The sequence below is a fragment of the Lissotriton helveticus genome, chromosome 7 (genome assembly GCF_964261635.1).
Source record: "Lissotriton helveticus chromosome 7, aLisHel1.1, whole genome shotgun sequence".
NCBI classification, from domain to species: domain Eukaryota; kingdom Metazoa; phylum Chordata; class Amphibia; order Caudata; family Salamandridae; genus Lissotriton; species Lissotriton helveticus.
The window spans coordinates 1,034,254,347-1,034,276,599 of NC_136068.1; the positions used below are offsets into that span (position 1 = coordinate 1,034,254,347).

The 22,253-nt window shown below is 44.6% G+C and overlaps 1 protein-coding gene across 3 annotated transcripts in view; it reads left to right on the forward strand.

The window, feature by feature from the left end:
- NOTUM (notum, palmitoleoyl-protein carboxylesterase) overlaps positions 1 to 22,253 on the forward strand; it is a 155,273-nt gene that overhangs the window by 75,323 nt on the left and 57,697 nt on the right. For all 3 annotated transcript variants that reach the window (XM_078653789.1, XM_078653790.1, XM_078653791.1), the window contains exon 8: positions 15,126 to 15,317. In XM_078653789.1, coding sequence (XP_078509915.1) covers positions 15,126 to 15,317 — 192 coding nt within the window. The remainder of the gene's footprint in view (positions 1 to 15,125; positions 15,318 to 22,253) is intronic.

The window sequence follows — 22,253 nt, forward strand, 5'->3', positions numbered from 1 at the left end:
CTGGCCCCCCCTACCTTCCTTCTTGTTACAGGATTCTGTCCTTGGGCTTTTGGGGACTCCTTTGACCTGCAGCGCCTGGGGAGTGCTGGCCTCCCCCTCCAAGAGAGCGCGTTGCACCGCTGGCGCGGTGATCCCGTCCTCGAGGGATTCCCCAGCGCGGGGATCCCCCTTTGTGCTCCCAAGCGAGTGCCCACCTTGCATTTGTGCCGCTCGTGGCATAATTTAGCTAGCGGGTGGCCAGCCCGCTTTATATTTAAATTAAAGAGGGAGCCTACCCCTCGTGTGGCCCAGTTTATTATTTAACTCGAGGAAGCCTACCCCTCGGTTGATTTATCCCCCAGCCTGCATTGCCTGGAAGGGCTGCCGCAAGTACTGCCTCCAAAAACCGGAAGTCGATGGGAGCCCACCCGTGCTCCGGTGTAGAGAGGAGGAAGTCGGCCGGAGAGAGGAGGCAGGGCTTCCGCATCGGCGGTCAAGCCCTGTGCGTGTCCCCCCACCGAGAACAGCCAGCTGCAGGACGAGAAGAGTCCAAAAGTGACCCGATGAGTGTGCATCTGCGCGGGGGAGAGGGGGGCGTCGGGGCACATTGCCGGTGCCCGCCGCCCCAGTGGTATGAGCTGATCTTGGGGGCAGTGTCCAAGAAAAGGGTAGAGTAGCCCCGGTTGTCAGAGGGCCGCTCTCCTGTTGTCCCGCACCAGTATTTTCCGAGTCCCCCGAGCGGGACTCCAACGGCTGGCGGCATCTCTCTTTCGAGCCCACGAGGGCTCCGGGGTCATTTTGGAAATCTCGAGTCCCCCGAGTGGGACTCCCACGACCTGGGCATATGTGTTTACGAGCCCTGAGAGGCTCCAGGGCATCATAGGTATTTCGCGTCCCCCGGGAGGGACTCCTACATTGCAGGGGCATTCTGGGTGGTAGAGCGACCCCGGCAGGCAGCGGGCTGCTCCCCCCCACACTGAGCATTCTTTCTTCCGAGCCCCGAGGCTTCCCGCCCGCATTGTTTTGAGAGCCCACGAGGCTCAGGGGGCATTTTGGTATTCCGAGTCCCCAGAGGGGGGACTCCAATGCTCCTGGGGCATTTTGTTTTTAGAGCCTACGAGGCTCCCACGTCGTGCTTGGGTCCCATTGTTTGTTAAGAGCCCAGAAGAGATCCTACAGCTGCCCAGCACTTAGTGGGCATCTGCTCAGTTTAGGCCCCCCTGCCATTGGGACACAGGGCGTTTCAGCCCCAGAGAGGCCAGTTGGCCTGGGGACAGTTACAGGTTGTGGCCTGCGCAATTGTTCTTTGCTGTACCTCTGAATGTGTTTTTATGCGTCATGTGCTTTTCCCTACACCGTTGAATGTATGTTTATGCATCATGTGTTTTTCCCTACACCTCTGAATGTTGTGATGCATCAAGTGTAATGTTCTTATGCCTATACCCCTAAATGTATTGTGATACTTAGGTGGTTGTTCTTCCTAGTACAGGTGTTGCTAGTGAGGTCCTGGTTCCCTGCGTAATATTTTCCTAAGGTGGTTAGGGTTGCGTAGGTGGTACTTGCCTGTTACCAGTGGTTACTGGTTGTGTGCTTTATTGTCTATTTGGTTTTACAATTGTTCTATGTGCTAAGGGTTATCCGTGCAAAGTGCTAATTCCAACAAGTGTTCTAGTTCTAAAAGTGCTTATTCCTGGCAGTGGTCCATGTGGCCCTGTCCTGTACATATAGCCCCCGTAAATTCTGCCCGTGCCTGTTGGCACATTGTAAAGTGTGTATTTTTATCTAATGTGTTTGGTATAATACAAAGGCTATTTTTATATATAACGTTGTGTGGAGTTTCCTTTGTGGTGAGCCTTGGGTGTTGTTGCTGGGTGCGCGCGCAATAAGCCTTACTGCTCGCGCCACGTTGCCTAGAGGGTGAGCAGGGGTTATCTTTGGCTTTAAACTCCCTTGCCCTGACTAGAGTGGTGGTTTATGCCTGACTTTGGTGCAAGCCTCAGCCAACTGGAAATCCCATTTCTAACGAGAGGACTTTAATTTTAATAATTACCTAAGTGACTTTAAATAAAGTATTCAGATAAACCCAATTGGCCCACACTGATAGTATGTATGTTCAGTTTGTAATCACAATAGATTCTCAAGTTGATGTATTCATTCAGATTTTGAACTCCACACGTCAATTATTATTTCAAATCTTGGCCTTCACAAAGAATTTATTTTGCTTGTTCACCAAAGCTGACTCTTCCCAGTAGCTAATGAGTTTCGTCGAGAATATCAACTTCGTCAGGGCTTGTTATCTCTAATAGAGTCAAGCCTTCAATACAAGTCTTGTAGTTAGACACTTCGCAAGCACCTAACCTACCAGATAGAGGGACAAATTAGATCCACTGCCTTTTTTACACCAACTACTGCTCTCTGACAAAAGGAGGGTCCAGCATATTGTGCAGATAGTTGTTGTGAGGCTTACTTGGCCAAGTGCTTGTCCCCATGAGTCCTTATTTGTCAGTTGCCTGTCATAGATATTCTGAGTGATTATTCACTGGGTGCTTGCCTATAACTCAATTATGTTGGGCAACTTCCTTCTACTTGAGTCTCCATTGGTCAATTGCCCATCCTTATGTTGTTAGTTTGTAATTTTCCTGCAATTCCTCATTGGTCTGTTCCCTAGTTGAGGTTCCTCATTGTCTGCGGGTTCATTGGTCAGCTGCCTGTCCTCTGATTTCTCACTAGCTTATTGCAAGTCTAAGTACTCATGTGAATTGTCATATGTCGGTTACTTGTCATTTGATTTCTTCATTATTGGCCGCCCGTGTGGCTCCTCTTTATCATTTGAATTTACCGTTGTTTTCTTTTGCTGCTCTTTAGTTAGTGAGTGACTGCCGTTTGCCTGATTGATGATTACACGTTTGCCTGTCCAGTGATTGCTCATAGGTTGAATGCCGATCAATTTTGCTAATCAGTGGCTGTTGCTTATTCCTCTATCGCCTCATTCATTGATTCCCTGACAAAGTTCTCATCGGTTTTCCATGGCCCGTTGCCTGCTTCTGATTCTTGCTGGTCCATTGTTCATCTCTGAAGTTAGATTCAATGTCCAATCATCACTTCACCGTTGCATTCCGGGTCAGTGGTTCTTAGTTAGGAGATTACATGTCCAATGGTTTATCATTAGTCCTGGTTAGGACTTCAGTTCCTCATTTATTGCTTTTCTCGATGCCTCTTAATTTGTTGTGACCCGTCCGACCGGTGTTAATTGGAAAATGGTCTACCTTTTTATCTCTTAATGGTTGTCTGCATGACCCTGTAAATTTCAAAAGTTGACTGATTACCCTTGGAGTTATTTATTACCCCACTATTCGTCGTGATGCTTCCCCGTGTTAGAAAAAATGTTCTCTGGTTTTGTAAATTGGTTGATTATAGATTGTTATCCTTTGTATACTCCTGCCATCTAGTGGTTGGTCGGGAACGTGCATCTAACTTAATCGGCTCGACAATTGTCCTGTCTGCCATGAGATCTTCCATAGGAAGTCTTATCTTACTTAGTCAGTGAGCAAATTCAATTCAATTCTTTTATTAAGATTTGGATTTCTAATGAGGTCCACATTAACATAAAACAGAATATACAAAAAGATGGTCCCGATTATAACCGAATAGTAATATTACATATTTAAATCCTTTACCGCAACAGATAAATTGAGTCAAATACACACGTAATTTTATTATTAAAACTTCCATATAAGGGCAATTCATAAAAGTTACAGTTTCGAGCACAAATCCAACCACATAGCAGCAGAAATGTATGTGCAAATTATTCTAAAGAGAGCGAAATCGATAACATTTGTGGCTAAATCTTCATATAGCCCCAAAATTTGCAAACTTACTAAAACTGTTCCCGTGGGCCATGATAGTAAAAGGGCATTGATGCGTAATTACATTAGAAAAACCCATTTTAAAACAACATAATTCCACTACCCCTAGCAGCAAAAGTTGTGTGTAAAATGATTTTAGACAGTATAAAAACACTGGCAGCCATAATGAAAGTCTGCAAGTAAGCCCAATATTTTATATTCTTGGACGTAATCAATATTGTGGGCCAAAGATGCAAGCAGGTATTGTTGCAGGGATTCTGCACATACACAGAACTATGCGCAGGATTATAGGACCTCGGTAAATAGGGGCTAAGCCTCCCTACTGCCTTAGTACCCACGAGCCCAGGACCGACTAGCTATAGTGTCTCACTCGCTCTCCTACTCCCAAATTGAGAAACCAATGATTAGACACCCCATAACACAACACTCCCGGATCTCTCAGGAAATGCAGTAACAAGACACACCTTTTCGCTCACATTCTCGTACTTGTCCACAATCATACGGGCGTCACCAGAACAGTCCTGGTCATGGGCCAGCAAGGAACCCACCAACAGATCATAATCCAGGTCCGCGCCTGATGTAGTGGAGAGGCAGATATCCAAGGCCCAATAGAAGGGTACCGTGGGCAGTGGAACACAGGTTGCACGCAAGTCATTTTGAGACCAAAATAATTATTGTCTTTAAACGACTGTACAAAATAGAAAACATTGCGCACTGTAGGAGTAGGTACATCTGGATCAGTGAATTTGAGAGCCAATACTAAAGCCTGCAGCTCAGCCAACTGAGCTGTGCAGTCTCCAGGAGAATGTGTGTGGACTAAGGAAGACTTAAACACACCGTCAACCATAGAGCCCGCCCCAATAGCATATGCAGCCGAGTAAGCATGTTTGTAATCCACGGCCGGCTGCTCATAAACTATACATTTGTATTGGACAAGAGGAAGCGAAAACTGTGGCTCAGTATGAGCCTGTTCATACTGTAAAATCTCCTGCGTTTGCAAGGATGGGTCAAAGATGAAAGTGACCTCAGCCGATGTCCAAGAACTTGCCCACTGTATCCAACGCAGGTGTAAGGCTTTAGAATTCGGTACGCTCGCCTTTGTGACCGCTTCTAGATTAGGCACAGGTGATACCATACAAATGCGTTTTCCCTGAGCCAAAGAGTGTTCCTTCAGGATCTCCATCTGTACTGCTATAGTAATTTTCTCAACGGGTGGAAAACGCATCTTGGCTGGGGTGTGCAAATGGGATGTGTAGGCAATGGGGACCGTATCTCCCTCATTGGACGTTAGGTAAGTGAAACCCACTGTAGTTGGTACAATCCATATGACTAAGTTAGTTGTGTTGTCACGATAGTTGGTCGCCTGCAGACCAAACTGCAAAGACCGAAGAATTTCTGTATGTTCCGGAAGCCAGCTGGAAGACAAAAAGGAGGGTTGTATCATAAAGTGGTTTGATACGCTGGGCATAATCAGCAATGTATGTCCTCCCGAAATTCAAAAAACCCAACAAACTTCTTAAGAATGGAAGGAGGCTTTAATAGAGCATATTTTTCCAGAAAGTGGGGAGCTAACCCCCTTCCTTCACTGTTGAGTTTGTAACCCAAAAAGAGAACCACCAAATAGGTGATGTGCGACTTTGCAAAATTAAATTTGTGCCGTAAGTCTGCAAAGGACCAGATGATGCGGTCAACAGGCACCAGATGCGGTATCAAATTGTCATCAGTCAACTAAATGTCATCGACATAAGAGAAAGCATCAGGATCTATGTCATGTAAAAGTGACACAACACGCGCAGCAAACGCACCAGGACTATTCTTCTAGCCCAAAAGGCAACCTTTTAAATCTTTTCTGATTGCCAGCCGCAGTAAATGCGGTTCAGTCACGGCTCTCAGGAGCCAAATTGTGACTGTAAAATCCATTGGACATGTCCAAAGTGGTTTTATACTTTTTACGGACAATATTGTTTATTAACGCAGAGCTGTGGGGGTTTTGTACGGCAAAAGTGCGAACATGACTGTTCAAATTTCTATGATCCAAAACTATGCGATATGAACCGTCCGGTTTTGATATCGGAAAGAGAGGATTATTCATTGATGAAACACAGGGTTCTGTTACACCCTAATATTCCAACTGGGCCAAAATGTCACTAACTGACGCTTTCGCCTCCCGTCTGATCTAATACTGCGCCTGAGGCTGCAGCATTGATCGCAAAGGGATCTCATGTGCCAGTGAATCTCTATCCCAGCCCACCTCATTGCGATACACAGCGGACACTAGGGCTAAAGCCAATTCCGATGCATAAGCCTGGCTAGTCTCATCAGAGACCTAATTTGAAAAGCTCTGGAGTATCCTGTCCTCTCCGCGGGAAGACGCTAAAACAAATGGAGGAGGCCAGTCTGCCTCTGCCAACAATATGTCATAAGACAAGGTAAGGTTATCTCAAAAGATACCCTTAATTGTACGTTGTATATCACCTTCAATTTGGGGGTGCAACTTGTGTATCAGCTGTTTCCACAGTAATGAATGTGTCGGATGCTCTCTCCTCCAGACAAGGACGGAGAACCTCTGGTAACTTTCACCACGCTAGCTAGGAGTGTCACAGCCCATCTCCAATCCAGTAGCAGGGTTCTCACCGTCTGAGGCATACTTCGCTGTTAAAGCGGTAACTTTTTTCTTCTGAAACTGGGCACGATATGGCAGTTGTCCATCCGGTCTGGCTTTTACATCAAACTGGTGTGGCGGATCACGTCGTTGTTGCGTGGTCTCGCCTTTTCTACAATCTTGACATTCCCCTCCACCAGACTGTTGATCCGACGAGTCATGCAAGGAATGAGGAGAACGGGGATCAGGAACCTGAAACCACTCTTGCGTCTTAAGCTTAGAGCGGTCACGCAAATCATACCTATGCTCTGAAGCATCAAGTGTCTGTGAACCAGCACGTGAACCTTGCGTCTGCTGTTGTTGTTGTTTATTCTTGTTCCAATTTATTTTTAGGAAAGAATGGACGCCCCTCCTTTTCAGGAGGGGGTTTATTTTGTGGCTGAGTAAAAGGTTTATTCCCCAAATTATTACGCCCTAATGCTTTATACACCTTAGTGATAATCTTAGGTAATTTGCGTTGTTTATCAAGGTCTGCTACTGCCTCAAGGTGCTGACTCACTTGCAAACTAACCGTTTCTCCTTTTATATTGCCAAGTATCATATCAGAGACTCTAGGGAACACCCCAACCAGTCTCATCCCCAACTCCAGGGCGGCCTATACCCAGTGCTCCTCTTGAACTTTCTTAAGAACTGTCAGAAGCACTGTCATGGAGGGGGTGCCAAAGCATAGAGAATACAGCGCCGCAAACACCTTCCCCCAGGCGGTGCAATCATTCAAAGTGGGAAAAGGTTTTTTGGAAAACTCATGGTAACAATTCTGTTTTTATCCAAAGGAGAAGTATTGGGAAATACAGCACCAAGTTGCTCAAATCGCTCGGCTAACCAGAACGGCAATTTATCTCTATTTTGAGGACGCTTCCCCATCACTAAATTAATCGTGATCGGGCTAATAACCATGCCACAATGTCCTGGTTGCTGAGGTGGGGCTCTAGCCGGAGTCACCTGGATCATGCGGGACATATATTGTACCACACTTATGTGAATACTAACTAACGATTCATGTAAGTCTCGCAGCTCTGCGTGTGAAACACCACAATAATTTGGGTGTGGTGTAAAACCCGCCAAAAAGGGCCATGTGGCCCGTTGAACAATAAAGGGCCTAAACAAACTACTGTAACAGGGTGAGGTAGGGCGCCATTCAACCAGATTATGGGCTCCCAAGCTGACAACGGAACTTCAAGTGACCGATAAGGTCTATAATCCCGGGTAACCGCAATGTGTTCATATTCATGAAAGAAATCATCATTCCCTTCCACTGCCGGGAACTTAACCCCAGAATACAAAAACCTAGAAGAGAAAAGCAGCGTTCGCTTCAACCACAAATATAATGGTTTCCCCCGCAACTGGGACTCCATGTTGTGTCAAATGAGCAGTCAGTGCTGTGCGATTATGAGTAGCAATAGCCATTATCTAATGAGAGAGGAAAATGCAAAAAATGGAAGGGCAACACTGGGTTTCGGATGTATGACGTTACAACGCATGCTTTTACCACGCATGCTGTTACAACGCAGTTTTTACAACGCATACCATTACAACGCATAGCGCTTTGGGGTGCTGGATAGTGAATAGTTTAATTTACTATTCCAACTCCAGTCCCCGTGGACACTAGGGAAGGTGTTGGATAGTAAATTAAATCTATTCCCTATCATAGAGCGCCCCCCAGCGCAATGCGTTGTAATGGTTATCGTTGTAAAACCTGCGTTGTAATAGCACTGCGTGGTAAAAGTTGCGTTGTAAAGGATGTTTCCCCTGGGTTTCAAATATGAAAAAACAAAACCTTTTATAATCCAAGCTTAAACAAGCATTGGCATTGCCAATAGGTCTCGCTTGTGGGACCTTATAAGTATTTAGTTTTGCAGCACAATATCCGATTATGCAACAAGGATATTGTGCTGCAAAACTAAATACTTATAAGGTCCCACAAGCGAGACCTATTGGCAATGCCAATGCTTGTTGCTACATGTTCCCTATTGAAAGCAGGTGGTTTGTAATTGCAGTGTGTACAGTCCGTAATGATTTAAGAATCGGACCTTTCACTTGTATTTTTCATTTTCGCAAGATGTTTGATTGTATGCTTCTTTTTACTTTGTTTTTGAAAATGTATTTTGGTATGTATTACTTGAGACTTGTGCTTTTAATCTATTTAGCGTTAATTAATGCTCGCCTACCACGTGTAGTTAAAGTAACCTCTGCAGTGTAACGTATCTAGATGAATCAATTTTCCAGGTTTCTTATCACCATTGTTGCAAGTTCTACAAGTTTTAACTAATGTAAGAGGCATTTCGACCGTGGTGAAGACTTATTTATTTAAGCATCCCACACCCGCATGGCACCGAAGAACTCTGCGTCATGATGAAATGTAATTAATGTTCACTTCAATCTGGTGAGCTATTTGCCTGCCAGCTCGCAGCGTGATTGGGAATTAAGATGCTACAATTAAGAGACTGCTTCACGACGGTGTTGACGCTGATGCAGTTATTCAAGCATTGACCATTTTCAAATGGAGGTTCCCGTGCCATGCAGCTTCTATAGTGATCAGGGTTTGTTCTGTTTTTAAATGGTTTTGGAAGATCAGCTGCAGTGAATTTCCTAAAAGGTTTCTCTTCCCACTTTTTTTACCTGTTGAAAAGAAGCTGTGAATTGGCCACAGTTGCAGCTTTAAGTGCCGCAAGAAGAGGGCTACCGTAGCTCGCTGTGCCGTAGGACTCGAGCTGCACCTAAATGGTGAAGCCCCACATGGTCAACGCTTTTGGGGTTGCTTGTTCTCTTACAGAGGGGAGGCAGACTGGCAGTTAAGGGGCGGGGCCAAAACGGATTTGCAGGTGGCTAGTTTTTGTAGTGGCACAGGGAGCGAACCAGCATTGGCAAAATCTGCTCTTGCTTTGCTAATGCTTTTCGGATGGCAGTAGCTTTTATTGTTGTCCGCATTTGCAAAGCCTGTATCGGCGACAGGCATTTTTAAGTTTTAGTTCTGATCTTTCAAGGAGTCTGCACCTTGCATGACTCCGCATTGTGGGTAATTTGAAAGCAATTAAAAGCACGACTGGTTTCGGCTATTGATGGCTTTGCAAGTACGAGCGCAATTTTATAGATTAAAAAAAATTATTGTTTTTCATGTGCTGTACTAGCGCAATTTAAAAAGAATCAACTTTGGCAGAGGCAAAGGTGGTGGGAGAGTGATGGTGAAGAAAGAGAAAACTGGGTGAGCTGAAGCAGACGTGACACCGAGCTGCAGCAGATTTTAGTGTGGGAGGGTTACGAGAGAAACTAGGTAGCGGAGCTAGTGAAAGACCACAAACGTACATTCGAAGTACAGACCAGAGATGGAGAATTGAAAGCAAACTATGATCTCCATTGGAGTGCTGAGAATGACTCACTGGGAAAAAATACTAATGTAGCAAATTACAGTAAAAGCATGAAGCGCCAGCTGGCTTACCGACTGCTGAGGCAGAAAACAGACATGCGATGTTTGCAAACAGCAAGGACAATACCGTCAAAGGCTCTCTGTGAGGTCTTTGCAAGCTATGGAAGCAAATGGTGGGGGCCTGAAGGAGGAGGGGGTGCGAGGGATGGGGGAAGCTGGCTGGGGAGAGAATGCAGAGCGCACGCTGGGCGAAGCCCTTTGATGTGCTGTGAGCGGCCGGGAATGAATGATTAGGGGAGGAGAAGCGGGAAAGTGAAAGTACGGCCAGCCTGCGGCCGGCCATGAATAATTAGGGGAGGAGAAGCCCTGGCCGTGAATGCGCGTGCATGTTTGCTCACGTGGTTCACATGAACTGCATGAAAACGCCAGCAAAAAGCTGGTGGTTTCATGATGTTTTCGCCACTTGAATTCTCGCTCCGCTCGATGCGCATGCGCGCATCGATAGGTCGCGAGACCTAAAAACCTATAATCTCTAATATAGGATGTCAATCCCTCGCACCACGGGCTTCTCCGGTAATTAGTGATATGGTATTATGGACAAGCACTATTCAGGGGTCTTGCGAATCAGTACCAGACCAAACATTGAGCGCCATGTTGCAGGGATTCGGCACAGAACTATGCGCAGGATTATGGGACCTCGGTGTATAGGGGCTAAGCCTTCCTACCGCCTTAGTATCTATAAGCCCAGGACCGACTAGCTAAAGTGTCTTACTTGTTCTCCTACTCACAAATGGAGAAACCAATGATTAGACACCCCAGAACATAACACTCCTGGATCTCTCAGGAATCACGGCAACAAGACACACCTTTTTACTCACATTCTCATACTTCTCCACAATAAGATCTGACCGAAACACGAAAATAGTTGAAAATATTTATTTTAACTAACTTGTTCTAAAATGCAGTATACAAGCCACCATCAGCAGCAAAAGGCATAATATCAATACAGTTAGCATTGCAGCAAGGTCATATATCATAAATGGAGATATCATTTTATAAAGACCGTGGATAATGGACTATAAGGCCTAACCACCCTCCACTTAGTAAGCAGAAGTATTATTATATAATAGAAGATCTCTGGGCTTTGTCAGCAGACCCCATAACTCAGGCCATAGATCATATTTCTACATCACAGGTGCGGGTTGATCTTCTCCCTGGAAAGGTTCCTCTCCATGTTGTGTTAACTAAGCATGAATCCTCATAGTATCGAAGTACGAGTCTCCAGCAAAAACAGCTGCATTGGTATGTTTTATCTAAGCATGAATCCTCATAGTATTGAAGTACGAGTCTCCAGCAAAAACAGCTGCATTGGTATGTTTTATCTAAGTGCTAGGGACTGATCAGATAACAAAAGTCTGTGTTTATCGACCTTGCTCACTATGTTCAGACTAAACTCCAGGAACAGGCAGAGAATGTGCACAGCAGAGAGTTCTCATGTGAAAGGCATAAACTGAGTTGTGCAAAATAGACATGCAGGGTTGTGCGCAAAAGCAGCATCATGTCTACCGGGCTCATGCTAACTTAAAAATGTCCACAATGTCTCTAGTAACCACATGACAGTATTAAGTTACAACCTCCTAAAACAAGTTCCTCCTTTCTAACTATAGATGATAAAGATGGTTTATACTACTGAAAAAATAGTCCTATCATTAGCTTACTCTCAGATAGCAGTATACTAAGAGATTAAAACAGATTAAAAAACTCCTTAAAAGAAATAAATGGTTTTGTACATATTATTTAATTCTTTAAAGAGAAACTCACTACAGTTTTGATATAATTCTGTATAAACATTGGTTGAAACAGACGAAGGCGATGTGGTAACAGGGCTGGACAAACAAACAGAATACGATTAAGGTTCTGGATGCCAAAATTACACATATTACAGCATCTCCCTGTTTTCGCAGAGGTAGACCAATTTGCCGTTAGTTCTTTTAACAGAAGTAAATTCATACGAAATAAAATCAACAAACTGCGAATACCATGATTCAAATCCCAGGCTAAATACTTCTGGGCAACTCTTGGGTTACTTGATGTGGCTATGATCTCCAATCTTTTCTTCATCCTACAGTACTTGAGATCTCTTTGGAAACTTATGATACTAATGTTTTTTTAAAAGTTTTGAATTCTAAGAGTGGAAGAGAAATTACAAGCTCCTCATATGCGTCAAAGTGGTTCAACGCAAAAGTAAAATCACGGGAGAAGAAATATTTATCTGCTTTTGCACCAAAAAGTTCCTGACTTACGAGACCCCTTATTGTATTTGATTCACTATTCTTCAGCTGATAGCCCCACCAAATCACTCTAGCTAATCCTTGAAAAAATTGCTTATCAGACCAAATTCCAATTGAATAGCTGGAGTAGGGACCAATGTGTTAAAATTACATAATTTACGTAAGATCCGGCCTTCTATCTTCTCAAGAAACTCCATTTTCCTACTTTGCTAGATTGAATAGCATATAATGGTATTAGAGGGACTTTCACTTTAAAAACAAGATATCATATGCAAAAAATGCCTTCGACCCATTACGTTATAAAATACACGTAGACCATTTGCATGTGAGACAGCTTTACAAGAGCTGTGTTTAATGTGGCATTTGTCCTTTGTTTTACCAGCTACTAATTTCCCCAAATAGTGATAGGAATCGACAATCTCAAGTTTATCTAAGCCAATTCTCCAAATAAAATTGTGAATCTTTCTTCTCCTTCTTTTTAAAATCAAGACTTTACTTTTAGAGGCGTTTATCTTCAAATACTGTACCACTGTATATTTCTACAGGGACATCAATTTCTTATTCAACTCATTGGGAGTCAAATCCTTAATTACAATATCGTCTGCATACATCAGTCAAGAAAAAGGGCAGCCAACTATCATTGGCGCATCACTCACCTGAGGAGTGAAGCATTTGAGTAGATCTGCTACGTACAAAGAGAAGAGTAGCGGGGCTAACAAACTGCCTTGCTTGGATGATAGGCCTTGATCTCCCCCTAGCAGCACCTGACACCACATATGAAAGTGCAAAGCAATAATAAGAGATACACAGGGGAAGGCACTCCCATTTCTTGTAATTTATCCCAGAGTGTTGGCCGGTCTACCTTATCAAAGGCCGTTGAAAAATCCATAAATGCCACATATATTTGACCCTTGAATAAGAGGGGACTTCTCCTATATTAATTTCAACACACAGTTATTATCCAAGGTGCAGTGTTCTTTTCTAAATCATGCTTGTCCTATGGGAAGGATTTTCTCCTCCACCACCCAATCAGTTAGATGTTCCAAAATACTGTGTCCAAATACTTTCCCTACGGCATCTAGTAAAGCTATATGGTGGTGGTTACCTGGAAGATATCTAGGCCCCTTTTTAAATAGTGGAAATAAAACTCTACCAGACCAGGAAGGGGGGGGGGGGGGGTAGTCTTCCTCTGCTGATAGCAGTAATTTAAAAGGTGAGCAAGATATGTAGCCCACAACATCGGCTCTTTTTAAATTATTTACCTGGGAATTTCATCAAGACCCATTGCTCTAGAAGCTCTCGTTCTTTTAATGAGTCCTACCTCCTCACTCATCAGAGGAGCATGACTATAAGTAAAACATCTACACTCCCAGAATCTAGAGAAGCAAGACCAAACTGAATTAGAGTTGGCTGAATAAAGATCTACGAGATACGATTTCCAGACTTCTTCTTTTATGGGAATTGGGAGGGATTTTACCCTAGAGCCACAGCTATCTGAGATTATTTCCCAGTACCTTTTACCATAATTTTTTGAGGCGGCCTCTTAACTGGACCAAGCTGTAATCTTCCTTTTCTTGCCTTAGGAAATGTTTTTTGCTTGAGCCCTCACTAGTTTATTTATTTACCCATTTAAAAGTTTTACCAGGTTTAGATGTGGTATCCAATAATTAGCTTTACATAAAGAAACCAAAGTATCTTTACGCAACCGTAAGATACCAATGGATCTGGCTGAGCAGGCTGGTGGTCTCCTGTTATCATATGCTGCTAATCGCCTATTAGTATTGTTAGTGTCTCTTTTAATTTTGAAGCTGCTTTGATGTTCCAGTATATTCAAATTTTTTTTTTAACCTACAGATTTATCTTTAAAATTCCACCAGCCTACTTCTGTTGGGGTCACCTCAATTTTACAAGAGATCTGCATATTATTGCTATAAGAGTTTTTCAAGAACTTCCATATGAGACAACCTATTGAAAGTATCAGCTGAAATAATTAAGTAGTTGGTAATAGACCCACCAGAAGTCAAGTTATGCATAACATATGCTGGAAAATAATTTCCTGTTCTCTCATTGGCATTTAGATCTGTACTTCTCAAGCCTTCTAATAGGATCAAGCCTCTTTTATCTACCCGAATATTATTTGGAAACATAGCGGGGGAATTTTTAAAGCTTCCTCTTTCGAGGCCTTAGAGTACAGCGTTACACTGCGAGTAGAGACTTTGGCATTCAGATCGCCAACCAATCCTAAATGTGTGCAATCCTCTCTTACCATAGTAGCGGAGTGAGCCATTTTCTGCCTGCATTTTCCATCAGTAGTATGAGTGTTCCTGTAGTTTCTCCTTGGTCGATTGACTGTCCCTCTGATTTCACATTGGTTGATTGTGGGTTCTTCGTTACCTCTTTTGTTTACCTTCCATGTGTCTCCTCATGAGTGAGTCAATTGTCAATCCCGGTGAATGCTCATTCTGAAATTTTTCATTGGTCAATTACCTACTCACTGGTGTCTAATGAGCAAAGCGGTGCAAGCTTGAAGGGTCTCATGTTTAAAGCAGCAAAAAAAAAAATCTCCAGCTGCTGCCCAGCAAGACGGACCTCCCGAACAGCAGAGGAGTCAAAACCTTTTTATAGAAGAATATACCAATATAGAAAAAGAACACAAGGAAAACTAGGCTGCAACCCCCAGATGCCATACACCCTGACACGCTCTATACCTCTGAAATAATCTTCTTCTCATGACAAAACCTTAGAATGCGCTCAGCTGTTTACCTCGCAGTCTTCAGCCTGCTTACACCAGACACCACCCATTTGCGTGACTGATTGCCCAATGAATGGTGGCTGAGCCTTTAATTCTTCTTCAGTCAACTGATTGTCCCACTAATTTCTTAATAGATGGTTACCTGCATTCTGATTTCTCTTTGGTTAAGTTTCTGTCGGGTCATCCTTAATTGGTTGTCTTTTTGTTGTAGTGCTGGTGGCACTGGTGTGCTGCTGAACGTGGATCGGGTGGCAGAGCAGCTGGAGGAGCTGGGATATCCTGGGATACAGGTGAGGGGCCTGTCTGACTCTGGCTGGTTCCTGGACAACAAACAGTACCGTAGAACAGACTGCATTGACACCATCACCTGCCCTCCTACAGAAGCCATCCGCAGAGGAGTCAGGTGAGGGCAATGAATCCCCCGGACAACCTATAAAGGTGCATAAGCCTCACCACCCATAGTACTACACAATAGACACCGTTCTACTACTGCGCCAACCTCACTCCTGTACCACCCTCACCACTTATAGTATGACAAAATACAACACAGTTGACTTCACTTTACTGAGACCATCTACTCTCATCACATTATGCACAGTGCAGAGACCACCACCCAGGATGTCTGAAAGTCTGGTTAGAATGGGCTTCACAGCACACTGTTTGCACCATTCGCACTACTTACACTACTGCGCCATTCTCATCACTCCACAATTCCACCGTCCACCTAAGCTCTCTCCTTACATCTACTTTAACCCAACCATAAACTCATAAATGCCATTCTCATCTCTAGCACCATAGATGTGTGCTATAGCTCTTTCCTTTTGCCTTCTTGCTCCTCACTGCTGCCCTCCCTAACTCCTAACCCGTAGTTGGAGACAGTCTTATTCCACAGACAGTAAATCCAAATACAGGGCTGCCCTCAAGGAATATCGGAAAAAAATTATAAATCATAAAAGATGCTACCTTGCGGAGAAAATCAACAAGGCGCAAGGCTCTGCCAGGGAGATCTTCAATACAGTAAAAACTTTTACTGAACCTCAGGCCCTCAATCGCCAACCCCCGGTGTCTCAGTCTCTCTGTACTCGACTCTCCGATTACCTTGAGGAGAAAATAGCTGCTATTTACGATTCTTTTCCTCACAGCGACCGCAATAGAACAGGAGATAAATTATTTGTTCATCCTGCTTCAGCCCCAGTTTTTTCAGAATTTGAAGAGATGTCGCTAGATCGCTCTCTTGCAGAGCTTTTTAAGTGTAAATCAGGATCGCCGAAGGACCCTTGGCCGGCCAAGCAATATAAAGTGCTCGCCCCTCTTCCTAATCCTATCCTTAACAGCATCTGAAACGACTCCCTTAGGACTGGCGTATTTCCGGACTCATGGAAACATGCTCGGTTGGTCCCCATTCTCAAAAAAGCCAGCGCCGACCCCGATAATCCGGCCAATTATAGGCCTATTTCTTTACTCCCTGCCCCAGCCAAGATCCTCGAAAGGCTGGTACACCAGCAATTGGCAGACTTTATAGAAATTCACGGATTACTCCATGATTCCCAGCATGGATTTAGATCTGGTTACAGCACCGAGTCGGCCCTGATAGAGATGGCTGACTCTGTACGCTGGACGCTCAACAGGGGTTCAAGAGCGGTGTTGGTGCTGCTGGATCTTTCCGCAGCATTCGACACCGTCTCTCACCCTGTCCTGTTAGATCGTCTCCGGTCAATAGGCATTCAGGGTAAAGCTCTGGACTGGCTGTCCTCTTTCCTGTCTAACCGCACTCAAGCGGTGTTCACTCCTCCTTTCCCGCTCAAATGGGGTGTTCCCCAAGGCTCCTCTTTGAGCCCCCTCCTTTTTAATGTTTATTTCGCCCCCTTGGCTGAGCTAATTTTTCAGTCAGGAATTAGTTACGTCATATGCAGACGATATTCAGCTCCTGTTCTCATACGATGCCCCGACCTCAACTACCTTTGACCCATTGAAAGATTGCTTGCCCAATATTGCTTGCTGGTTGGATAATAATTTTTTGAGACTGAATGCTGGGAAAACTGAAGTCTTGTTTTTCCATCAATCTTCCCCCCTGGATTCAAATCTTTGGTGGCCAGTAGATCTGAGTGTAGCTCCCCCGCTCAGGGATTCAGTTCGCAATCTGGGGGTTAGATGGGACACCAATCTCTCTTTTCACAACGAAGTACAGGTTGTGTCAGCTGCCTGCTTTTCAAAAATTAGGATGATTCGAAAATTCATTAATTATCTTCCCAGCAACACTAGGAGAACTATTGTCCAGGCATTAATCACGTCTCATCTAGACTATGCCAATGGATTATACCTTGGACTTGCCGCGGGCCTATGTCATAGGCTGCAAATTGTTCAAAACGCGGCGGTCCGACTGGTCTGTGGGATTGCCCTGCGGGAACATATATCACCTCACCGACGGAGTTTGCATTGGCTACCAGTTCAGAAGAGGGCAGAATTTAAAGCCTTCACACTAACCCATAGGGCAATAAACGGTCAGGGATCTGCTTATCTTTCATCCTGCCTTCGACCCTATAGCAAGATTAGACATCTTCGCTCTAACTCAAAACATCTGCTGTCAATCCCCAGATTCAAGAAAGCTCTGGGGCAAAACTTTTCAGGTGTGTGCTTCCTATCAGTGGAATAAACTCGCTATTTCCCTCCGTATGATCGAGGAGGAATCATCATTCCGCAAAGCTTTGAAAACGTATCTCTTCTGCTAAATGTCCTAATACAAGATCTAGTAGTGTGAGCTTGAGCGCCGGGACACCCCGCTGTGCGCTATATAAAATACACAAATAAATAAAATAAAACTCCACCCACCACTGTTGCCACTCATGTTTTAAAGCTTCCTATCTACTCTTAAGGTCTTTCACCTCACCATCATAAAAACCTCCATGGCAATACAAATTCTTATCACCCTGCATGTTCATACCTTCAGGACCTTATGTCACACTTACTGAGTAGTATGCATGAAAACCAAATACTGCTTTCATAACAACATGGAACACAGTCTTTACCCACAGGAAATTATTTAAACTGAAAGGTTTTTCAGCATCAGTCTTTCCAGATTCCCATGCTGCGCATCATTCTGCCATTGCTTGGTTGGGTATGGAATTGTCTCTACTTGTCGTTTTTCTTTTTTTTTTTTTCTTTTTTTGAGTGGGTCTATTCGTCGACCATTTGGTATCCCTCCTTGATGACATCAAATATACGCACAGGAAGCTCCATTGCATGGCGGACATCTTCAGATTCTGTTTTTCACTGTTGGATCTGGAGGCAGTGAAGATAGCTCCTGGACGAACTGGAGAAAGACGTTTTTTTCCATCAAAAAACTAGGACAAACTGAAAAAACCATTGGATTCCAATCAACACTGACGAAATGGTGTCTTTCACATTGAAGACCTCCGGGTTCCACAAAACCAGGAGGCCACAAGGTTCTTGATCGTGCGGCATGGAGAATGCGTTGGCATATGGAGCATATGCAATTCTGGTTCTGCCCTACATGCCACCACAAGTTTGCGTAGAAGGATAACCATCAAGGTCGCATCTTGTGCTTATCCAAGGGCCACATGCCAGAAGGCTGCAACACCTGTGACCAAAGATCCCCAAAGTGAGGTCGAAGTAGAGGTAGGCACAGAAATCTACCTAGAGGACAGAGACCTACAACAACGACCTGGAGAAGGTGTAGCAGTAAGATTCAGACGATGAAATGGCTGATGTTGAGAAGGGGAAGGTGCCAAAGAGACCATTGTCAAAAGACACTGAAGGGTGGAACCACAAGACCCCACAGGGTAGATCAGAGACAGAGCCGAATGGGTCAGTTCCAGACAGAAGACAACCTTCACTTCAAAGGCACCGTAGGCAAAGCAAAAGCCCAAAGAGCCCCTCTGGTCTAAGCAGAAAGACACAGTTGGAGGCAAACTCTCAAGACCGGCCTTGACTCCTAAATGAGATTTACAACACAAGAGGAAGGAATTGCCCAAGAGGGTTACACTTCAAAAAGAAAGTCCTCAACATTTAACGGAAGAAAAGGCACCTCAGACCAAAATGGAGGCTCTTATCAAGAGGTAGAAGGAGTTTGACATTTCCTTGAAGGGACACAAGATCCCACTCCGGCTCTCGCAGGAAACACCAGCCGAGGTTGCTATGAATGCCAAAGAACTGGAGTTACAGCCCCCGGAAATACCCGAGCTGGCCGAAGAGAAGGAGAGGAAGTCTTCAGCTTCAACAAAGAATTCTACGACGGATGGTACTAGGATAGGTTTTTGAGCAGACACCGCTGAGGATTAGCAACATATCGACACTCACTCACCTGAGGAAGGCGTGGAAACCTACCTCTCGGGACCCTTGCTTCCACATGACCTCTAGGTTTACAATATTGTGGTGAAACACGCAGCAACCCCTACAGAATCAAGCTTAAAGAAAGACAAGGGAAGTCTTTCCATCTCAAAGAAGGAGCCAGATCTTCCTGATGCTGCCAAGTGTGCTGAAGGCCTTAAATGGGTCAGCTGTGCCAAGGCTATTATCCCACAAATACAGGCACTACACACAGGACACCAACTACACGAGGGGATCAGTGCCTGCTGACTCCATCTTAGTCTGTGGGGCCTGGAAGAGGGCAAATTAACCAACATCAGTGGACCCAGCACCCAAAAGGGAGAGAAGGCAGGTTTACATGGTGGCCATTAAGATGGAGCACTCTTCTGCCGGTCAATGGAGAATTGCGACCGTGGGAGGAGATGGAGAGCCTTGTGCATTACCTTTCAGAACAATATTGGAAAAGAGTACTCGTACCCGGAGTGGGAGACCATTAGTAACACCGGCCTGAATTAATGCTGCAGACACTGCCAGCAGACAACTGTGTACTGGTGCCACACTCTGGAGCGACTTCTATTGAAAAAGAGTACTCGTACCCGGAGTGGGAGACCATTAGTAACACCGGCCTGAATTAATGCTGCAGACACTTCCAGCAGACAACTGTGTACTGGAGCCACACTCGGGAGCGACTTCTTGCTAAGGGTATCAGGATTGAAACGAGGTGGTGGTGAACGTTCCTTTCACGTGCTTTGGAACAGTAGTAGATGGCTCCCTCCTAAGAATGAAAAAGGACAATGAGATGACTAAACTCTGCGCACTCTACAATTCAGAGGCCACTTCAAGGTAGGATCTACTCCTTGAAGGAGAACGCCTTTAAGGGAGGATTCACAACCTCCAACCTCTGTTAAAGTAAAGTCCACATTTGTAAAGCGCACAATCACCCGTAAGGGTCTCTAGGCGCTGGGGGGCCGTCGGGAAGATTAAGCGAGCTATTGCCCAGAGTCACATGGTGCTGGGCTAACCTGCCGCCGGAGCCGGGGATCGAACCGTGGTCCCCAGATTCCAGCGTCAGTCGCCCTGGCCGCGGCGCCACCTCTGTTGCGTCCTTAAGTAGGTAGCAACCAAGCCACAGTACACCATCACAGACAGAGGCAGTAGTGCAGGAACTGAGGCAGTTCAAGGGCGGGCATGAGGAAGAGGGGTTGCACACACCAGCAAGTGACTCCACAAACCAGCCATCCGTACACATAGCAACCATAGGAGGCACAGTCCGATGATGCCAATGGGAATGGCATAACATCGCCTCCGACTAGTGCATACTCGACATAATTCACACAGATATTGTATGAAACTCTTGAAAGCACCACCCAACATCACACTAAGGGTGATACCTCAAAACATCAACACAATACATTTGAAAAGGAGTAATCAGCATCCTTCAAAAGGTGGCAGCTTTAAAAAGAGGATGAGGTTTAATCCCTCTATTTCCTAGTAATGAATGCAGACTTGTCATTGACCCATCCTGGATCTCAGGGCATTAAACATGTACAACACTACACAAAAGTTTCAAAGATGACAACATTGTAAAAGGACATCCCACTCCTTCGGAAAGGGGACTACACAGCTATAGACCTCATGAACTCGTACCTAAACATTGATGAACTGAAGACATGAGAAATTCTTAAGATTTATAGTAGAAAAGGTTCATTAATTGTTCACAGTTCAGCCCTTATCTGCACCCTCTGTCTTTACAAAATGCCTGTTCACTGTAGCAGCATACCTATGAAGGAAGGGGAGTCCCATCTACCCCTACCTGTAGGATGGCTCATAAAGTCCATCATACCAGCAGTGCAAAGACAACACTGACATGGTCTTAGAAACACTGCATAGACTCTGATTCTCCTTTAACAGACAAAAATTGTCCACAGAACCAGAAAGGGGGAAGATTTTCCTAGGGGTCACATTGGACTCGGAACAGGAAAAAGCATTCCCAGTACGAAGGACAGTTCAAGCAATGACAGAACAATATCGCCTCTACCAAAGGGGGCAAGCTCTGACAGTGAGGACAGTGGGAAAACTGATAAGCATGATGGCATCATGTATGCTGCTCATACCAAATGCCAGGCTCAACAAGAGGACGTTTCAAAAGTTGCTACAGTGCTACTGGTCACAAACAACTGGGAGGTGGTAAGATCTGGTGGTTGTAACTCAGACCGTGCACAAGAGGATATAGTGGTGGAACAGGAAGAACATCACAGTGGGCAGACCTTTACAACAACCAGCTCCCACTGTTAACATATAATGGTTCCATCCCACATTGGATGGGGAGCACATATGAACAGTCTGAACATCAGGGGCCTGTGGAACCTAGAGAAGGCAGTAAAACAAAAATACCCTGGAATTCAAGACTGTTTTCCTAGCTCTTAAAGCCTTCCAATCACAAGACAGGGGGAAGGTTGTTCAAATACAAATGGACAACACAGCCTAGTATAGGAGATATGAAAATGGGCGTTACAGAGGAACATAATTTTGGTAACCATACACTTGTCGGGAACGGAGAACACAGAGGTAGCCAGACTAAGCAGATAAAAAAAGTGCATTCCATAAAAGGAAGCTAAACCCATGGATACTACACAGGATCTTCAAAAGGTGGCGACACGTGGACTTATTTGCAACTTAAGAGAAAGCAAAATGCCAAAGCTTTGTGTCTAAATACCTAAACCCAAGGACCATGGTGCATACCCTATTGGTGGAATAGTCAAGGCAATTTTCATATGCTTTTCCATCAATTCCTCTGATCATCCTGGTAATAGAGAGTTTGAGAGGGATGTAAACAGTCAACCATGACACTCATGAGACAGACTGGCATGGTGATCTGACCTACTGGCACTGGGACATGTGATGCCACTATCAACCCAGTAGGACATTCTAACCATGCAGGAGGACAATATTTTTCACCCGGAAACAAAATCACTCAGTTGTTAGGGTCAGAATTCTTATATCTTCAAGATCA